The sequence below is a fragment of the Brassica napus genome, chromosome A8, assembly GCF_020379485.1.
Source record: "Brassica napus cultivar Da-Ae chromosome A8, Da-Ae, whole genome shotgun sequence".
Taxonomy (NCBI): domain Eukaryota; kingdom Viridiplantae; phylum Streptophyta; class Magnoliopsida; order Brassicales; family Brassicaceae; genus Brassica; species Brassica napus.
In genome coordinates, this window is record NC_063441.1 from 4,928,973 (window position 1) to 4,945,675 (window position 16,703).

General features: G+C 35.2%; 2 protein-coding genes across 2 annotated transcripts; both read right to left on the minus strand.

The window, feature by feature from the left end:
- Positions 1-8,781: 8,781 nt before the first annotated feature.
- Positions 8,782-9,909, minus strand: LOC125576883. Its single transcript, XM_048737395.1, has one exon. The coding sequence runs from the start codon at positions 9,907-9,909 to the stop codon at positions 8,782-8,784; it is 1,128 nt and encodes a 375-aa protein (XP_048593352.1).
- An 897-nt stretch (positions 9,910-10,806) lies between these two features.
- Positions 10,807-13,116, minus strand: LOC106413278. The gene is made up of 6 exons (XM_013854081.2): positions 13,089-13,116; positions 12,900-12,983; positions 12,745-12,837; positions 12,613-12,669; positions 11,912-12,350; positions 10,807-11,791 (listed from the first exon to the last, which is right to left on the minus strand). Exons 1-6 carry the CDS (start codon positions 13,114-13,116, stop codon positions 10,807-10,809), a joined length of 1,686 nt encoding a protein of 561 aa, XP_013709535.2.
- Between the last annotated feature and the right edge of the window lie 3,587 nt (positions 13,117-16,703).

The following is a 16,703-nucleotide window of genomic DNA, read 5'->3' on the forward strand; positions in this document are numbered from 1 at the left end:
TTTATTCTGAAATTATATGGGCTTTTATCTTTACTCATTCTCATCTTGCTGTCGGGATTTTCTAAAACTTATTCTTAAGCTCAGTTAAGTACTTTAGGTTTTTTCTTCGTCGTCTTCTCGCTTTCCTTTTGCCGATTTATTCGATCAGAAAACAAAGGCATTTATCAACTCACCGTAACATCGTCTCCACCTTCCATTAAAATCCCTTAAATCCAAGCTTTAAGGTGATTACTCCACTACTTTCATTCTAGAGCATTTAATCAACTTCTTTGGATTCCCAGCCAACTGACTGAAGCTGTGAGTATAAATATCACATCTTTCACCCATGAGCAGCACAAATTCAACAAGATCGAGAAGAAAAGTTGTTCTAAATGATACACTCTTTATCAAATAGGAATCTACTTGGATACGCTTGGTCGCGAGGGAAGCAAATCCAGAGGTAGCAGATGCTCGAAAGAGAATTAGAAGTAGCTCTACGATATCAGTTAAATGTATTGGCTTAATCTTCAACGATATATTGTTCATCAGGTAAGCATAATCACTCTCATTCTGTTATTTTAAATCTCTTTGGATTGATCACTAACAGCATTTTAGTAACCTAGGAATCTAATGTTATTCTCTTTTTGACACATGAGAGTTGTGTAGATTTGGAGACTTGGAAAATTCTTTTTGTGACATTTTAAATGATATCATCTTTTTATAAGATAATATGATTTTATGTGTTTGTTTGCGGTTGGTCTGAGAAAAGCTGGTAACGTTTTTTTGTTTTTAAAGCTGGTAGCTTTGGTTGTAAAGCTACGTTTGAATGATTGGATCCTGCTATGCTTCTCTGTTTTCTTAGTTGATTCAAAAAGGTGATATTACAAGAGTTCAAGCGTGGGTCACTCTGAAACGTCCCGAACTCCCAATGGACTCTTAGGTGCCACTACTCACTCGCCTCACTCCACCAATAGAAAAGCTTTATTGTTCTTCTTGCAGATTCAAAGTACGTTTGGTTCTCCACGGTGCAGGATGCCGCAATAAAAAAAATCCCATCCTCTCATTACGGTCACATCACAATCTTCGAAGGTTCTAAAGTCTGCAAAGCTCGATCGGAGATTACAGGTGTTTAGAAGCTTATCAGCAGCATGCTAATCCCATGACATCAGTGATGAAGCAATAAGGAGACCAGCAAGTCTTAAGCAGAGCTTGAAACAGGTGGCTCGAGTAGAGAGTGGAGACGATTGCTCAAGGGAAGCCTATATGGCTACTTCTAACAACCACTCACTGGATGAATCAAGCGCACAGAGTTGTAGAAATAGTCTAAAGTAACGACATGATTATCGAAATTCATGCAGATGATCGTATATCAATGTCTGTTTTGAGTTACTCCTCATCCACCTTTTCCTTTAGGTATTTAAAAACGAACAAAAGAACAAATACAATCCCTTATATACTAAAGCGCAAGTCGCCTGGCGAATCAGAGACTGCCATGTGGAAAAACTTAAAAAAAAACCTTTCAACAAAAAACCAAAAAAAAAATAGAAAAAATTAAATTTCTTTTTGCATCCTACTTTTATGTAATTCAGATTTTCAACTACTCTTCTTCCTATTTTTTCTCAAAAATCTAAACCCACGTTAACTTGCATATTTTGAGACGGTTTTCTTCATCTTTTATATAAATTGCAAACCTACTCTACTATGTTTTTTTACTTTGCGTCTCTGACAAACAAAATTTATACCCCCGCCTCTTCAATATTTTTTTTTGGTTTTCATTTGTTGTTAAATTATCAAAATGAAGAACTGCATCACGTTATCAAAGGAAGAAGAAGTAAGTGTTCTATTGTTATCAAATTTATGTTTCTTGCAACAATAATATAAAAGTGTACGTTATCAATCTTATCCATGTGCAACCATAATCAATGTGGGTTTTATTTGGCTTATAATATAAATCTAGATATCAATTTTTGAATCTGTTTCTCTCAGTTATACTTTAAAATATTCTACTACATATTTTCTATAGATGGAGAGAACAAAATGTTAAAGAAGATGACAAGAACCTGCAACTCTGCTCAACCATCTCAATATTTGATAAATCATTGACAAGACAAACGCATGAGATAAAGGTGCGTAGGGGTTAAACGTGAAATAAAGGTGCTTAGTGGGTGAAAACTATGTTTATATTTAGAGGTTGATTGTTTGCAGATTTTAGATTGGTTTTTGGTTTTTGTTTTTCAAAAACTATTTTTTTTTCCAATCAAGATTTTTTTAAAAGTGATTCCCTACAATTTAGGAAAACTAAAACTGATTTTATTGCCAATCAAGATTTTAACAAAAGAGTTTTCCTATAAAATAGGGAAACTAGATTTTAGATGTTTAACAAAGTTTTCAATGATAAACCAAAATCCATCTTTTGTTGGTTTTTTAAAATATGCACAACTACCTTTTAAAATATATAAATATAATATATCAACACTAGTTAAATACATATGTTTGTTAAACTTCTTACTTACGTACTTTTCTTTTATTATATATATATATATATATTAATATTTTACAATTTTAGTAAAATTTATTTCTTTAAAAAATCACTAATTGAAAAACAAGTTAATATATTTTAATTTCATTTTAACAAATATAATGTTTTAATAAAATATTATATATGTTTATTTCTTGTTTATTATATTACTATAAATTTTGAAAAAATAAATGTAAAAATATAATTTGACATATTTTATTATTATTAGTTTTTAAAACCATTTTCATCCAATGAAGATTTAATAACTAACAACACATGCAGAAAATAATATTTCTATAGCTTTAAAAATTAAAAAAATATATATATAAGAAATTTTTCTAAATAGTTTCCAATTTTTAAATATTTAATTTTGAAAATACAAAAGTATATTTTATGAAAGATTTATTTGCAAGGCAAATACATAAAAATTGATGAATCAAGTATAATTTCTCTTAACAATGTTTTTATGAGTTGTTCATATCTCAATTAGATAACATAAAATGCTTACAAAAATATATCATCATATCTATTTTTAAAACAAAATCCTTCTAAAATATCTATTTTAAAACAACATCAGATATTCTGTAAACCGTTTCCAGCTTATTTTTTTTATATCTTATATATGTGTGTTAAAAATTATAAATTTATATGAATTAAAATTATGATAAAATAAATTAAAATATAATCGATTTGACCTGTGCATAGCACGGGAGTACACTAGTATTCAATAAAGCTTTAGTCAGTTGTTAATTTAACATTTATTTTCATCAAAAGTAAATAATTATGATAAAAACTATTAGATCATAATTATTCTATCTCACACAAATGCATACTTTGGAAGAAAAAAAAACCATTAAACAAGAAAAGGCTACTATATTTATATAGACATAATTAATTTTATTTTTTTAAATAAAGATCCACAAGTTGAACACAATTAATATATTTACATATCTTTGATAAACATTTTATTTTCAAAAATGCTATGACCATTAAACAAGAAAAGACTACTATATTTACATAGATATATCTATTCTATTTTTTTTTTAAAGCATCCACAAGTTGAACACAATTAATATATTTACATATCTTTGCTAAACATTTTATTTTCAAAAATGCTATCTAAATATATCTTAAACTTCTATAAATTTATTAGAATAAATATTAGACAGTCACATTAAAAATTTCTATTAAAATAACTTAAAATAAATAATATTAGAAAACTTCAAAGCTGTGCCCCTCTGTGTTTATATTTTAGTTGTTTTACACTTTATTTGTCTGATATTATGCAAACTTTTCAATATATTAATAAAATAATCTAATAGCATATAACCCAAAGACATTGAAAAATATGTTAGGATCTTCTGTAAATTAATTACTTAATTAATTAAATCAGTTGCTTAATTATTTTAAGTGAATAAAATATATAGTCTTATAAATTAACTTTTATAAGTAAGATAAACAAATATTTTGGGGTCCGATTAGTTGGGTTGTAAGTGCATAAATTTTGTTGTAAGAATTTAGTTTGTAGATCTAAGGTTTTAGTGATGTAGTTGTAATTTTTTTTAATGTAGAAAAATATTATAAATTTTAAACTGGTTTTTAAGAAAAAAATATATTTTAAAAGGATTGTAGTTTTAAAGAGGAGGGTCAATTAAATTACAAAAAGAATAATTATACAAAATTTATATAAAAACATAAGTGAAATGAAACATTTCTACAATCCAACCAATCAAACAAGTAGCTAAAATTTAATCAACTTTTTTCATTTTTCTCATCACCTTATATATAATTTTGAATAAAAAAATATCAGAAGTTTAAATATTAATTATTTTTAAATTCGTAAGACAAAAAAATAAATAACTGAAAATAATTTATAATTGTCTAGCTACTTATATTTTTATAATAGATTATGATATCTAGATATTTAAATAAACATAAGAATATATAATAAAAATAAAATTTAAATGAAAAAACCCGGGCGTAGCCCGGGCTGATCCTAGTTTACTCTAAAAGACACAATTCAAATTTCCAATTACGCTAAAAGACACATTGGACATTTTTTTTTTTTTGGTATGAAATTGGGAGGATTCTCCCAATGTTTATTAAGAAAGAAACAAACTTCAAACTACAACACGAGTCTGCTGTGGTCTTAGTGAACCATCAACATCTTCTTGCAATAAACTACTAACCTCCAAAGGAGCAATGTCAAAGTTATGAAAACCAAAAGGAAGAGAGAGTGCCAAGTTAGCCAAACCATCAGCCACGCGGTTTGCCTCCCTGTACACATGAACGATCCGGACCAACCAGTCCCTTGTCAAGAAGCCATGGCACAAGCGTACCAGGAAAGATAGCGGATGAGCCTCTCCAATCCCTATCGTGAGAAACTCCACCACCATTTTAGAATCCACATCCAACTCCAGTCTACTTATGCCTTTCTCCCAAGCGATCACAAGACCATAGTAGACTCCCCAAAGCTCTGCCAAAGGTGCAGAACACCTTCCTATATTAACAGCAAAACCACCACACCAATCTCCCTCTCCATTCCGCAATACTCCTCCTGCAGACGCCGCTCCCGGGTTACCATGAGATGCTCCATCGGTATTCATCTTCATCCACCCCACTCGAGGAGGTATCCATCCTATCAGTATTTCCACTCTACTCCTTATCCCCATACGTTTGTTCTCCTCCTCCTTAACTGATATCACTTCTTTCGATAAGTTACGTAAGAATTGCACTCTATCCCTCCAAAGCCGAGTATCACCAAACACATTCCCACATCTCCACTTCCACCCCCACCAAACAGCCAATGCAAAACTAGTCGCCCAAGGAATCCCGTCTCTCTCGTTTTGATCACTGAGATTCCGGTAGATCCATTCAAGCAACGACATCGAGAAGAAAGCATGTCTCTTCGTAGCTGGAACAGTTCTACTCCATATCCCTTCCATTGCAGGACAATCACGAAGTACATGTATGATCGTCTCGATCCCTCCTCTGCAGACCTGACATACATCAGTCCCACTAAGATGCCTCCTGTATCTTTCCGCATTCGTCATAATTGCTTGATTCCCCACTAACCAAAGGAAAATCTTCACTCTCTCAGGTGCAACTACGCGCCACATAGTTTTAAAAAAGTTTCCCATATATGGTCTTGGAGCATCATCCCGAGTAATCAATTCATATGCAGATTTCACAGTAAACTTTCCATTGGAGGTTTCTCCCCAAGCCAAACGATCCTGCACTCCAGGAACATTATTCACCACCATTGCTGCAAGTAGAAACTGTGTTTCCTCAGTAACAAAGGGGGCTATTCTAGCCAGGTCCCAGCCTCCTCCTTCCATCCATAGTTCTCTGGCCGTCAGAGTCTCATACCCCTCCGGGAGATCTGCAATTACCCCTGCCGTGAGAGGTTGATTCGAGATCCACCTATCTGTCCAAAACCTAATGTCTCTCCCATTACCAATCACCCAACTGTTACCAAACAAGATCACTTCCCTGATCCCCATTGCTACACTTCTCCAAGTTGATGACACATTCTTACCCACTACCATCCAAGATAAATCATGGATATCTCCCACAGCGTACTTATTCCGAAGAACCTTAGCCCATAGACTTTCTTTATCATCCAACAGACGCCATCCCACCTTCGCGATCAGCGCCTTATTAATATCTCTTGATTTTCTTATCCCAAGTCCTCCCTCAGTTTTTGATTTACAAATCTTACCCCAAGCAACCAAATGTTGTCCACCACCCCACACAAAACTTCTGGATAGACTGTCTAGCTTCTCAAGAGTACTAACAGGTAGACAAATTGTACTCATTGTATGCACCGGTATTGAAGATAAAACCGCCTTAGTCAGCGTCACCCTTCCTGCTAGGCTAAGAGTTTGCTTCTTCCAACCTGATAACCGTGAAGCCACTTTCTCAAGCACCTCCCCAAAGGTATCTTTGTTTATTCTTTTTTGAAGAATCGGCATTCCCAAATATTTCCCTAGTTCTCTTGTTGATGCGATTCCACTCTCCCTACTTATTTGTTCCCCCTGTTCTCTAGAAACATTCTTAGAGAAGAAGATCTTAGACTTTGGGAGACTTACTTTTTGACCCGAGGCTCTACAGAACATCTCCAACACACCTCTTATCACTCTCACCTGAGCAACTGAAGCTTCTGCAAAGAGAATCAGGTCATCGGCAAAACAAATATGAGAAAGTTGCGGTCCACCTCTCGACAATCTTATAGGCTTCCATTTCTTTTCTTCCACTGCGCTCTCTATCAAGTGACAAAGCCTCTCCATGCATAAAACAAATAAGTACGGGGACAGGGGATCCCCTTGTCTCAATCCTCTGGCAGGTTTAAAGGATTCTGACTTCTCACCATTCCACAGGATGCTCATTGAGGGACCAGAGACACAATCCATAATCCTTCCAACCCAAGCCTGTGACAAGCCCGCCGCCTTAAGAGTATCTTCCAAAAAGTCCCAGCACACCCTGTCATAAGCTTTCTCTAAATCAAGTTTTAATAACATCCAGCCTTTTTTTCCTTGTTTTCTTCGCATAGAGTGAACCGCCTCCTGCACTACCACAATATTGTCAGCACTCAATCTACCCGGGATAAAGCTAGACTGAGCAGGTCCAATCAACTTAGTCATCATACTCTTCAATCTTCCTACCATAGCTTTCGTAATCGTTTTGAACAACACATTGCATAAGCTAATTGGACGAAACTGGGTAATACTCTCTGGCTTCATCACTTTCGGGATCAACACAACAAGGGCATCATTTGTGCCTTCCGGTAACTTTCCAGCTTCAAAGAAAAGGAGGACAAACCGTATTACTGAAGCCCCAACTGTGTCCCAGCACCTTTGATAGAAGACAGGCTGAAACCCATCAGGTCCTGGCGCTTTAAAACTTCCCATGGCTCTGACAGCCTTCTCCACTTCCTCTGCAGAGAATGTTTTGTTTAGAGTCTCATAATCTTGACTCGTCAGCCTCACAAAACCCCTCCCTGGTAATCTTATTGGTTCGGTCTCCACATCCTCTAGAGAGTATAATCTCTTGAAATAATTTACTGCAAGCTCCTCCAATTCATGGGCATCTGTTACCCAGTGATTATCATCTTTCTTCAACGCTTCAACCCGATTACGCCTCCTCCGTATAATTGTCGACATATGAAAGAACTTAGTGTTTCTCTCTCCATGAGCAACCCACTTCTCCCGCGATTTTTGAAACCAAATAAGTTCTTCCTGTTCGAGAACTCTTTCAAATTCCTTCAGTAGCTCCCCCTCCTTCTCCAATAACTCATCTGTAGGATTCTGCTCAATAGCCTCTTGTACTCCCTTAATCTCCATTACCAAAGTCTCCTTCTTCTTTTGAACATTCCCAAACACTTCTTTGTTCCATTTTCGAAGTTTCAATCCTAATCGCATTAACGCCTCTCTAGTATCAATCTCACGGTCCCATGAAGCTTTTAAGAGATCCTGAAACTCTCTATGCTGCAGCCATGCCGCCTCAAAGCGAAAGGGCCGTCTGCACGCGTTCCCTTGTACCCCTGGCGTGAGCTGTAGGTAAAGTGGAGCATGATCCGAAGCCAAGAAAGGCAAATGCGAGACTCTTGCTTCCTGCCACTTAAGCCGGGAGGCAGCACAGCATAACACTCTGTCCAACCTCTTGGCCACAAAAGTACTCTCTGTCTTCCCTCTCTTCCATGTAAATTGGCTTCCACTAAATCCCATATCAATAAGTGACATCTCATTGATCCAATCCCCGAATGTTAGAGAATCCTCAGACAATCTCCCATTCCCACCACTCCTTTCATCCAGTCTCACAATCGTATTAAAATCTCCTCCAATAAAAACCGGACCAACAACATTATTGAGAACCTCTTTCAATGCGGCCCATAAACCACTACGGCGACTTGGCGTAGGAGCAGCATACACCACTATCACATTGATCACCTCTGTCCCACTCCCTACTTTCGCATGAATAAACTGATCTGAAGACTCGACAACCTCGAGCTCGCCTATTTCCGACCTCCATAAGAGCCACAAACCACCACTTTGCCCACACGCATCCACTCTAAACGAATTCTCGAATCCCAGACCCCGACAAATACGACTTGCAGCTTCCCCACCAGCGTGAGTTTCAAAAACTGCCAGAATATCCGTACTAAACTTCTTCACCAAATATCGAATTGATCTGCGAAATTGAGGTTTATTTGCCCCCCGGCAATTCCAGAAAATACACTTCATCCAGACTTTATAACTGTCAATCAGAATTCCCGGGGCAAAACGTTATGCCTCCATGCTCTTCAGGGCCTCTCCCACTTGATCCAAATGAGGATCCAAATCATCAGTGAGTGAGATCTCTTTTCCCGTACTCCTCTGTTCCCCAGCAAGGCTGGAATGACTCTCCTTCTCAGCTGAGTCCCCATCTCCGGCGAAAACCCCACCTGGTCTACCGATACTCTCCTTCTCAACTCGTAAACGTTTTCCGTTCACCGTCATGTCGATTTCACCTCTAGTTGGACCAAAAACAAGTCCCCGCGTTGGCCCAATAACTTTCGATTTGGGCTTTTGGACATTTGGGTTTCTCATATGACTTGTCTTCTTCTCTTTAGAGCCCACTCGAGTAAACAACTGGTTTCCTTTGTTCCCCGTTGCACCAAAGGCCATTGCTTCCACACGCGTTCCACTCGAGTCTCCCAACCTCATGTTCACATTGTTTTCATTTTCTTTATTTTCATCATTTCTTCCCTCCTCATCCTCTCGTACCTCTGTCACCTCTTCCTCACCTAAACTTCCGAATCTATTCGACACCATTACTTCCTTCGCCACATCCGCATTACGTACTTCTCTTATCTTACTCCCACTCATAGCTCTCCCATCATTACTTCTCATAGAGCTCCCTGTACTCCTTTGTTGCTCAGCCTTTCTCCTTGAATGTCTCGCTGGTGTAAAGTCCGTCTCATTCCCTGTTACTTCGGTACTCTGAAGGTTCATGTTCAGTGGATTGGTCACAGGTGCAAGGGCTCTCTCAATAACATTCCGTGGGCATGCGTGAACTAGGTGTCCATACATACCACATGTCGAGCAAATAGTTGAGATTCCCTCATATGAGACAAAGTACCTCTCACCATTAATCATTACTGTCCCCTTCAATGGTTTATGGAGATTAATCTCCACGCAGATTCTGGCAAATCTAGCTCTCTCAAAGTTTAAAGTTGTCAGATCAACTTTGATCGGTCTTCCAAGTCCTTTCGCAATTCCCATCAGAATTGTTTTATGGTAAAAGTTCACTGGGATATTCGATAAACGCACCCAAACTGGCGTCGTGACTATCTCATCTTTCAGCGGATCGAATTCAGGAGACCATGCTTGTACCATAAGATAACTCATTGGACCAAAAGACACATTGGACATTGAAGACACTTTCCCATGTTAAATTGACCAATAAACTCCTTAACCAGTATGTAAGTGAGCCTGGTTACATCTCATAACTAGAAATAACTGATTAGAAAATGAACCATTCAATAATTCATTTTTTTAAACTTCAAGTCTTCTTCTGGAAACAACGAGACCAACTCCCTTCTTTTTTTTTTTGTAAATTCAATTCTTTTGCTCTAGATCTAGAAATTGTAAAAATGGAATGTGTTAAATCCTCACTTTTATGATTTTTTTTTTTGTTTTCCTATTCTTTCTTTCTTGTATCATGATTTGAAATTCAAAACTTATATATATGAGAATCAAACAAGTTAAACGACAGTGACGGTGATGACCACCACAAAACATCGGGGCCGGTGAATCAGGCTTCGTTGCTTTACAGCCATGAAAGAACAATTGTCTCTTCTAAAGCTTTCTTCTTTATCCATGACCATCCGCTTCGATCTAGTGTACTCCTGTGCTTTATTGAAGAAGTAAGTGTTCTATTGTTATCAAATTTATGTTTCTTGCAACAATAATATAAAAGTGTACGTTATCAATCTTATCCATGTGCAACCATAATCAATGTGAGTTTTATTTGGCTTATAATATAAATCTAGATATCAATTTTTGAATATGTTTCTCTCAGTTATACTTTAAAATATTCTACTACATATTTTCTATAGATGGAGAGAACAAAATGTTAAAGAAGATGACAAGAACCTGCAACTCTGCTCAACCATCTCAATATTTGATGAATCATTGACAAGACAAACGCATGAGATAAATGTGCGTAGGGGTTAAACGTGAGATAAAGGTGCTTAGTGGGTGAAATCTATGTTTAAATTTAGAGGTTGATTGTTTGCAGATTTTAGATTGGTTTTTGGTTTTTATTTTTCAAAAACTACTTTTTTGTCCAATAGTAGTTGATAACTTACTTCCTCTTGATGAACCAAACAGGTTTTTGTTATGTATTTCAAATATGAGACTATCCAAATTCATTTTGAAGACACGAGACAAAATGTCAGCTCTGTCTTCAGATTTTAGTCGTCGTTGCTGTAGATGTCTTGTAATATCCGGCCATTTAGGATTGCAAGTGAATGTAATGAATAATTCTGGATATCCAAAAGTTTGACAAACAGCCATTGCATCCATGTACTTTTCTCGCATGTAACGTGCACCACCCACATATGTTGAAGGTAAGACGATTCTCTTTCCACACTTTGTAGAATCTTGGTTTCCACTTGATGCATAAGCTGAAACATTGCTGTATTTATCTGCACGTAAGGCCTTTTGGTTTAACTTGAGATATCTAATTCTTTCTGCTTCTATCATTGTAAAACCATCAACCAGAAATTGCTGAAAGAGTTTCCCGGAGAACATAAGAGCACTGAATTGGTTATAGCGCTCAAAAATTCTGTATGCAAAAAACTCCCTCATGCTAACTTTAGACCGTGGCTTTTTTGATGTTGTTGTCGTCCTCTTGAGATGTAGATCAATATGATAACCATCTTCACCAAATGGAAATAACAATGGATACTGTAGAGGTAGATATGCAGGGTGAAGCTCACTTATCCTGGTCAATTTATTTCCCTTTGTTTCCACAATAATATCTCGAGCATCTATTTCTTCATCAAAATCTCCCACAAATAATGCAGCAACTTCTGAAGTTGTAGGAAGATTATAGGTTTTCTCATTTGTCCCACGTCCAGAAATCAAAATTATCTTCACATCCAATGACTGTAATGCATCACCAAATCGATCCCTTGCGGTTCTGAGTATCTTTGCGTATGGTTTACATTCATCCAACATAGATTTAATAGCTTCCACAGTATCATCACGTAGGGTTCTAGGCTGAGAATTTGGTGCTCTTCTTTTGGAGCTGTGATATCAAGGTTTATGTATTAATAATTATTTTAAATCGTACTTTACGTAACAAAAGTTAAAACCACAATCACCTTAATAATAAGTAAATATAATATTTAATAGTTTATTAATTTACCTGAAAGCTGATATTCTGTTTCTTACTTCATTTTCAGTATCAAATATATACAATTGTGTAAAAGCAGGAGGGAGTCCTTCTTCAGGCAGCAAGCTTCCAATTTGATGAAAGTTTTGACCATGAAGCCTAAAGACAAAAGGTCCACGTCCATTGTTCACAGAAGCATCAATTTCTCCACCCATAGAGGTAAAAGCAAACATTGAATTATATGCCCTTATGTTCTCTATGAAATTAATGCTTTCACTGTCTCCTCTGAATAGAAGATCCAAAAGTACTTGAGGCAACACTGGAGGGGGAGGCAATTCGATTTTTCCATGCATACAACACATTGAAAACTTCGGAGGTATACAATTTCTTCTTTTGTTAATGCGCTCATTGTACCACATCAAAGCATTACAGTGTTCACACAACCAAGTTGCATCACCATAGTCTTCATAGCCTATTAAAACAATCACAAAGTAAAATAAAACTTGCAGACCATGAAAACTTGATATATTAACAAACTTACTGATTTGGTTCGAATTTGTTTGAGAACTGCAATGAAATCGTGGAGTATTTGAGCTACTGCTTTGTGCTGTCCGTGCAACTTTAGTTTAGAAGTTATGAGATTGGAAGGTCAAAATAATTGAGATGCCTAAACTATTAATTTAAATGTTCTATAATTACTCCACTAACTGTAGAAATATTATTTAGGGGCGTACCTGATACAACCTTTGAAGAAGAAGCAAATGTGCTTGAAGTGAGTGGAGTTATATTTTCTGTGTTTTAAATCAAGGCAAAAATGAGAAGATAGTCGGAAGAATATAATTGATATGGTGAATAAACTAATTTACCATTGCAATAAGTTGTATTTTGGCTCTGGCTGTTGCAATTTGCATGCTGCTGCATTTGGATTTTTTCCAATTCTTGACTATTCATATTGGTTCCTGCAACAACAGATACGAATTAGTCATATCAAAGTCGTATGGCACAAAGTAAGCTTACATACCATTTGTAGTATCAGTTAGTGGCTGCTTTCCTTTGTTTTTGGATCTACTTTGATAACTGTTGGAAGAACTTCCGAATTCGTTTTCTATAACACAGTACAATACATGATGCATTAGATGCAGATTCATATTTTGTTTGAATTTGATAGTGAACTTAAAATAAAATACCATTGCTGCAGATTGTGTTTTGCCTTCTGATGTTGCTGTTGCCTTCTTCATTTTTCTTCCTTTTTTTTGGATTGGGAATCTTCATTCTTCCACCTTGCTTTGTTGCCTATGTTAAACGTGTGATAGCAAGATAGAGAACTGGTGATTGCTTTTTAAACAAACAATAACCAGATAGATGAAAATAATATAATAACACTCGTAAGTTCGTAAGTTGCGAACAAAACGTTTACAGCATTTTATACTGACTCTTTGTGATGAGGAAGTTATAGAAAGTTGGATATTTCAAATTTATAACTTCCCTCTTAGGCTGAATAAAAATTATGAAACTTGTTTTTCTTTTTCTGTATTTTTAATTCTTCAATTTTTTTTTCAGTTTACATTTTCAAGTTTAACCCATTTCATATTTTTAATATAGCCATGTTACCTAAAAAATTTCTTCTTCACTATATAAAAACTTTAAATTAGAAAATATTAATTTTAACTTTAATTATTAATGTTTTCCCGTACACATGGGATCAAATTTTTACAGAATCTTGAATAAATACTCCTGCCAGATCATGTATTGTTTTTTATTTATGCTCAAAAAGATAAGGGAAGTTTAATTGTAATATTTAAAATGATATTAAAATTATATTGAAGTTTAGAATACCTGATTTAACATAAAAAGAAATATATTACATAGAACAAATAATTAAATAGTATATTTGATACTTAAAAATAAAACTGGACACAAAGCCATAATTTACATAATATAAAAAGTAACTCTTCTGCAACGTTGCTTGAATCTCTTTAAAAGTCTTCTTCGTAAAACATGGATTCACCTCTTCCACTTTCAGTAGCCTCTTCTCTCCCTAGTAAGAGTGACCAACGATTGAAGCAAGAAATTTGTGCTCCAGCAAATACATAGAGTCATACCTTTTCTGAGGATCTTTTTCTAAGCACTTTCCTAAGAAGTATCTCGCACTATTAGATAACCACATGGGTAGCTCAGGTAAGACACTGCAGTTGCCAATAACATCTTTCAATTCCTTCCTGTCAATTTAGCCAAGTTCACTCCAATGCTTCTTCCCAGTAAACATTTCTAAAATAGTGCATCCATAGGACCATTTATCAGCACAATAATCCAAATTTCCAGAACATAAAAGCTCTGGGGCCATGTACAATAGTGTCCCTCTTGCAAACCCACAATCATCCCCATACTCATCTGAGGTTTTTCTCAATGCTAAACCAAAATCAGCAAGCTTTGGCTCAAATCCATTAGGCATTAAACAACCAAGTATAGATGAGCTATTAACCGGTTTGAGCAAGATATTAGCTGGTTTAATATCACAGTGGATGATTTTCTTTGAGTGTACATAGTTGATACCTTTGAGGATGTGTAGAGCAAATAGCTGAACATCGGACTCCACCATCCATGTTCCTCTGAACTTGAGAAAATCTGAAATACTCCCACCAGAACAGTACTCAAGGATTAAGTTGTAGTCGCTCCCTAGGGGTCGAGTTTCAGCTGGTGTTTTATTACTACATAGTAAGAGATAACATGAGGAGATGAAAGATCCTTCAAAATTCGTTCTTCATTACACAGATTGAAGGAAGATGAAAAAGGTGCACTTTTGATGGTGATTTTTGATGGCAAAGCATCACCATTCACATAATCATTTCGTATGACTAAGTAAACAACACCATGAGCACCTTCGCCAAGACAGATAGAGCGTACCCATGAAGAACTTACAGAAGCTTTAGGAGTTTTGGGTAACTTTCTTCATGCCGCTTCAAAGACACTATGATCAATGATTTGTAAGCTACTCTCGCTTTGATCATTGTTGGGTGGAGGTGCCGTCAGACCAACTGGAGATTTAGAAGCCGTGGATAGCTTGTAAACAGCCGCTTCAAATGCTTTTTGACTGATGATTTGTAGGCTGCTACCAAGTTGATCATGATATTTTTTTGGTGTGGTCACAACTATCTTCCTTTTTTTGTTTGTACTATGGCGGGAGGAAAGTAGGAAGATTTTCATGTTTTCTGCAACTTAAAATCAGAGAGAAAGAAAGTTCTTATGTAAAGAAAAATGTAAAACTTTGATAAGGATAAAGAAGACTGGAACGTACGGGCCCAAACTTATAATCCTTTAATAGACATAGAAAATAATAATGTTTTCAAAACCTGAGTAGTTGATTTAGTGGGGTAAGAAAATGTTAAAGTGGTTTGTTTAATAACAGTTATGAAAGATAGTGGAGGTGAACATGTTTTTAATATAACCTGCACGCATGCAGTAGGAAATATTATACACAATTGTATATATTTAAAAAAATCACACATGAATCAAGGTTGTGACTTATGTTTTAATATATAAGATGTTTTCAAAATCTAAAAAAGAAAGTGTAATTTTAAAAATTTGAAACTATTAATAGATTATTTACAAACTAGTATTATACCCCTACTGCGTACGGGAAAAGACGATGATTAGTTTGTTATGTTAAAATAGTATGTTTTTAAAACAATTAAAATAGTATGTTTTGTAACAAAATTTACTAATGGACTCATGCTAATATCCAAATGTATTGCAAATTTGTAGACAACATATATACTTGAGTTCAGTTAGAATGATAATAACATTCTTTTTTTTTGACTGACTAATTTGTTAAGAAATTTTTATCTGCAGGTTTATTTGTTTTTAAAGAAAATATATTTAAATTATACTGGTTGCAAGGTTTTTTAGCTCTAGTTATGTTTCTCATACAACAGTTCCCATGATAATTATGATTAAATATAAAGAAACTATCTTATGTGTTGTAAAACATGCTTTATAGATACACAACCGTCTACATTAAATCGTATTTGTAAATTCATTTCCGCTCCCACCCTGAGACTGCAAATATTTAACCAGATTCCAATTTTATTAGAGCAGACTAAGTGTTAAATAGCAGTTATGAATTTTCAATTTTAAAATATGTTCATTGGACCATTTGGTAAATAAACCAAAAAAAATATTTTTGCTATTCAAGCAGCCTTTCAGCATAAACTACGAAAAGATGATAGTATAAGTGTCATCATCATGACTTATTTTATTTTTACCAGAAAACAGAGATAAATATCAATCTGGAAGCAGGGGCAAAATTAGAGTAATTTTCTAATGGGTGCTAAATCTCATAAATGACAAAAGGGGGTCATACCTTAGTCGTAGATTTTTGGGTTTGAAAAGAAAAACAATCTTCAGTTTTCCAGAAAAAAAAAACATTGCATGTCACCGATCGAGGCTTGACGGAGGTAGAAAACTGTCATATTAGAAGTAGAGGAAAGAGTGAGATCCAAAGAGATTAAGATAGAACAAAAAAATGAACTAATAACTTATCTTGCAGAAAAAGCGTTGCATGCCCACATTAAGTATGTGTATTACTGAATCAGAGAAGATATTTAACTTTTTAAAGCACAGCAGAGAAAAAGAATATAAATAATGGAATCAAGGTTAGTTATTTGGAAACTGTTGGATCGCGGAGGTGTGGAAACGGGAAAGAAAACCGTAGGAATGTGGAGTGAAAATATATTTTTGATTTTTGTTAATGTGCAACTTATATCTTTTTGCTTTTCATTTATTTTTTTTCTTATTTTAAATTATTTTTATTTCTTAAATGATGTGG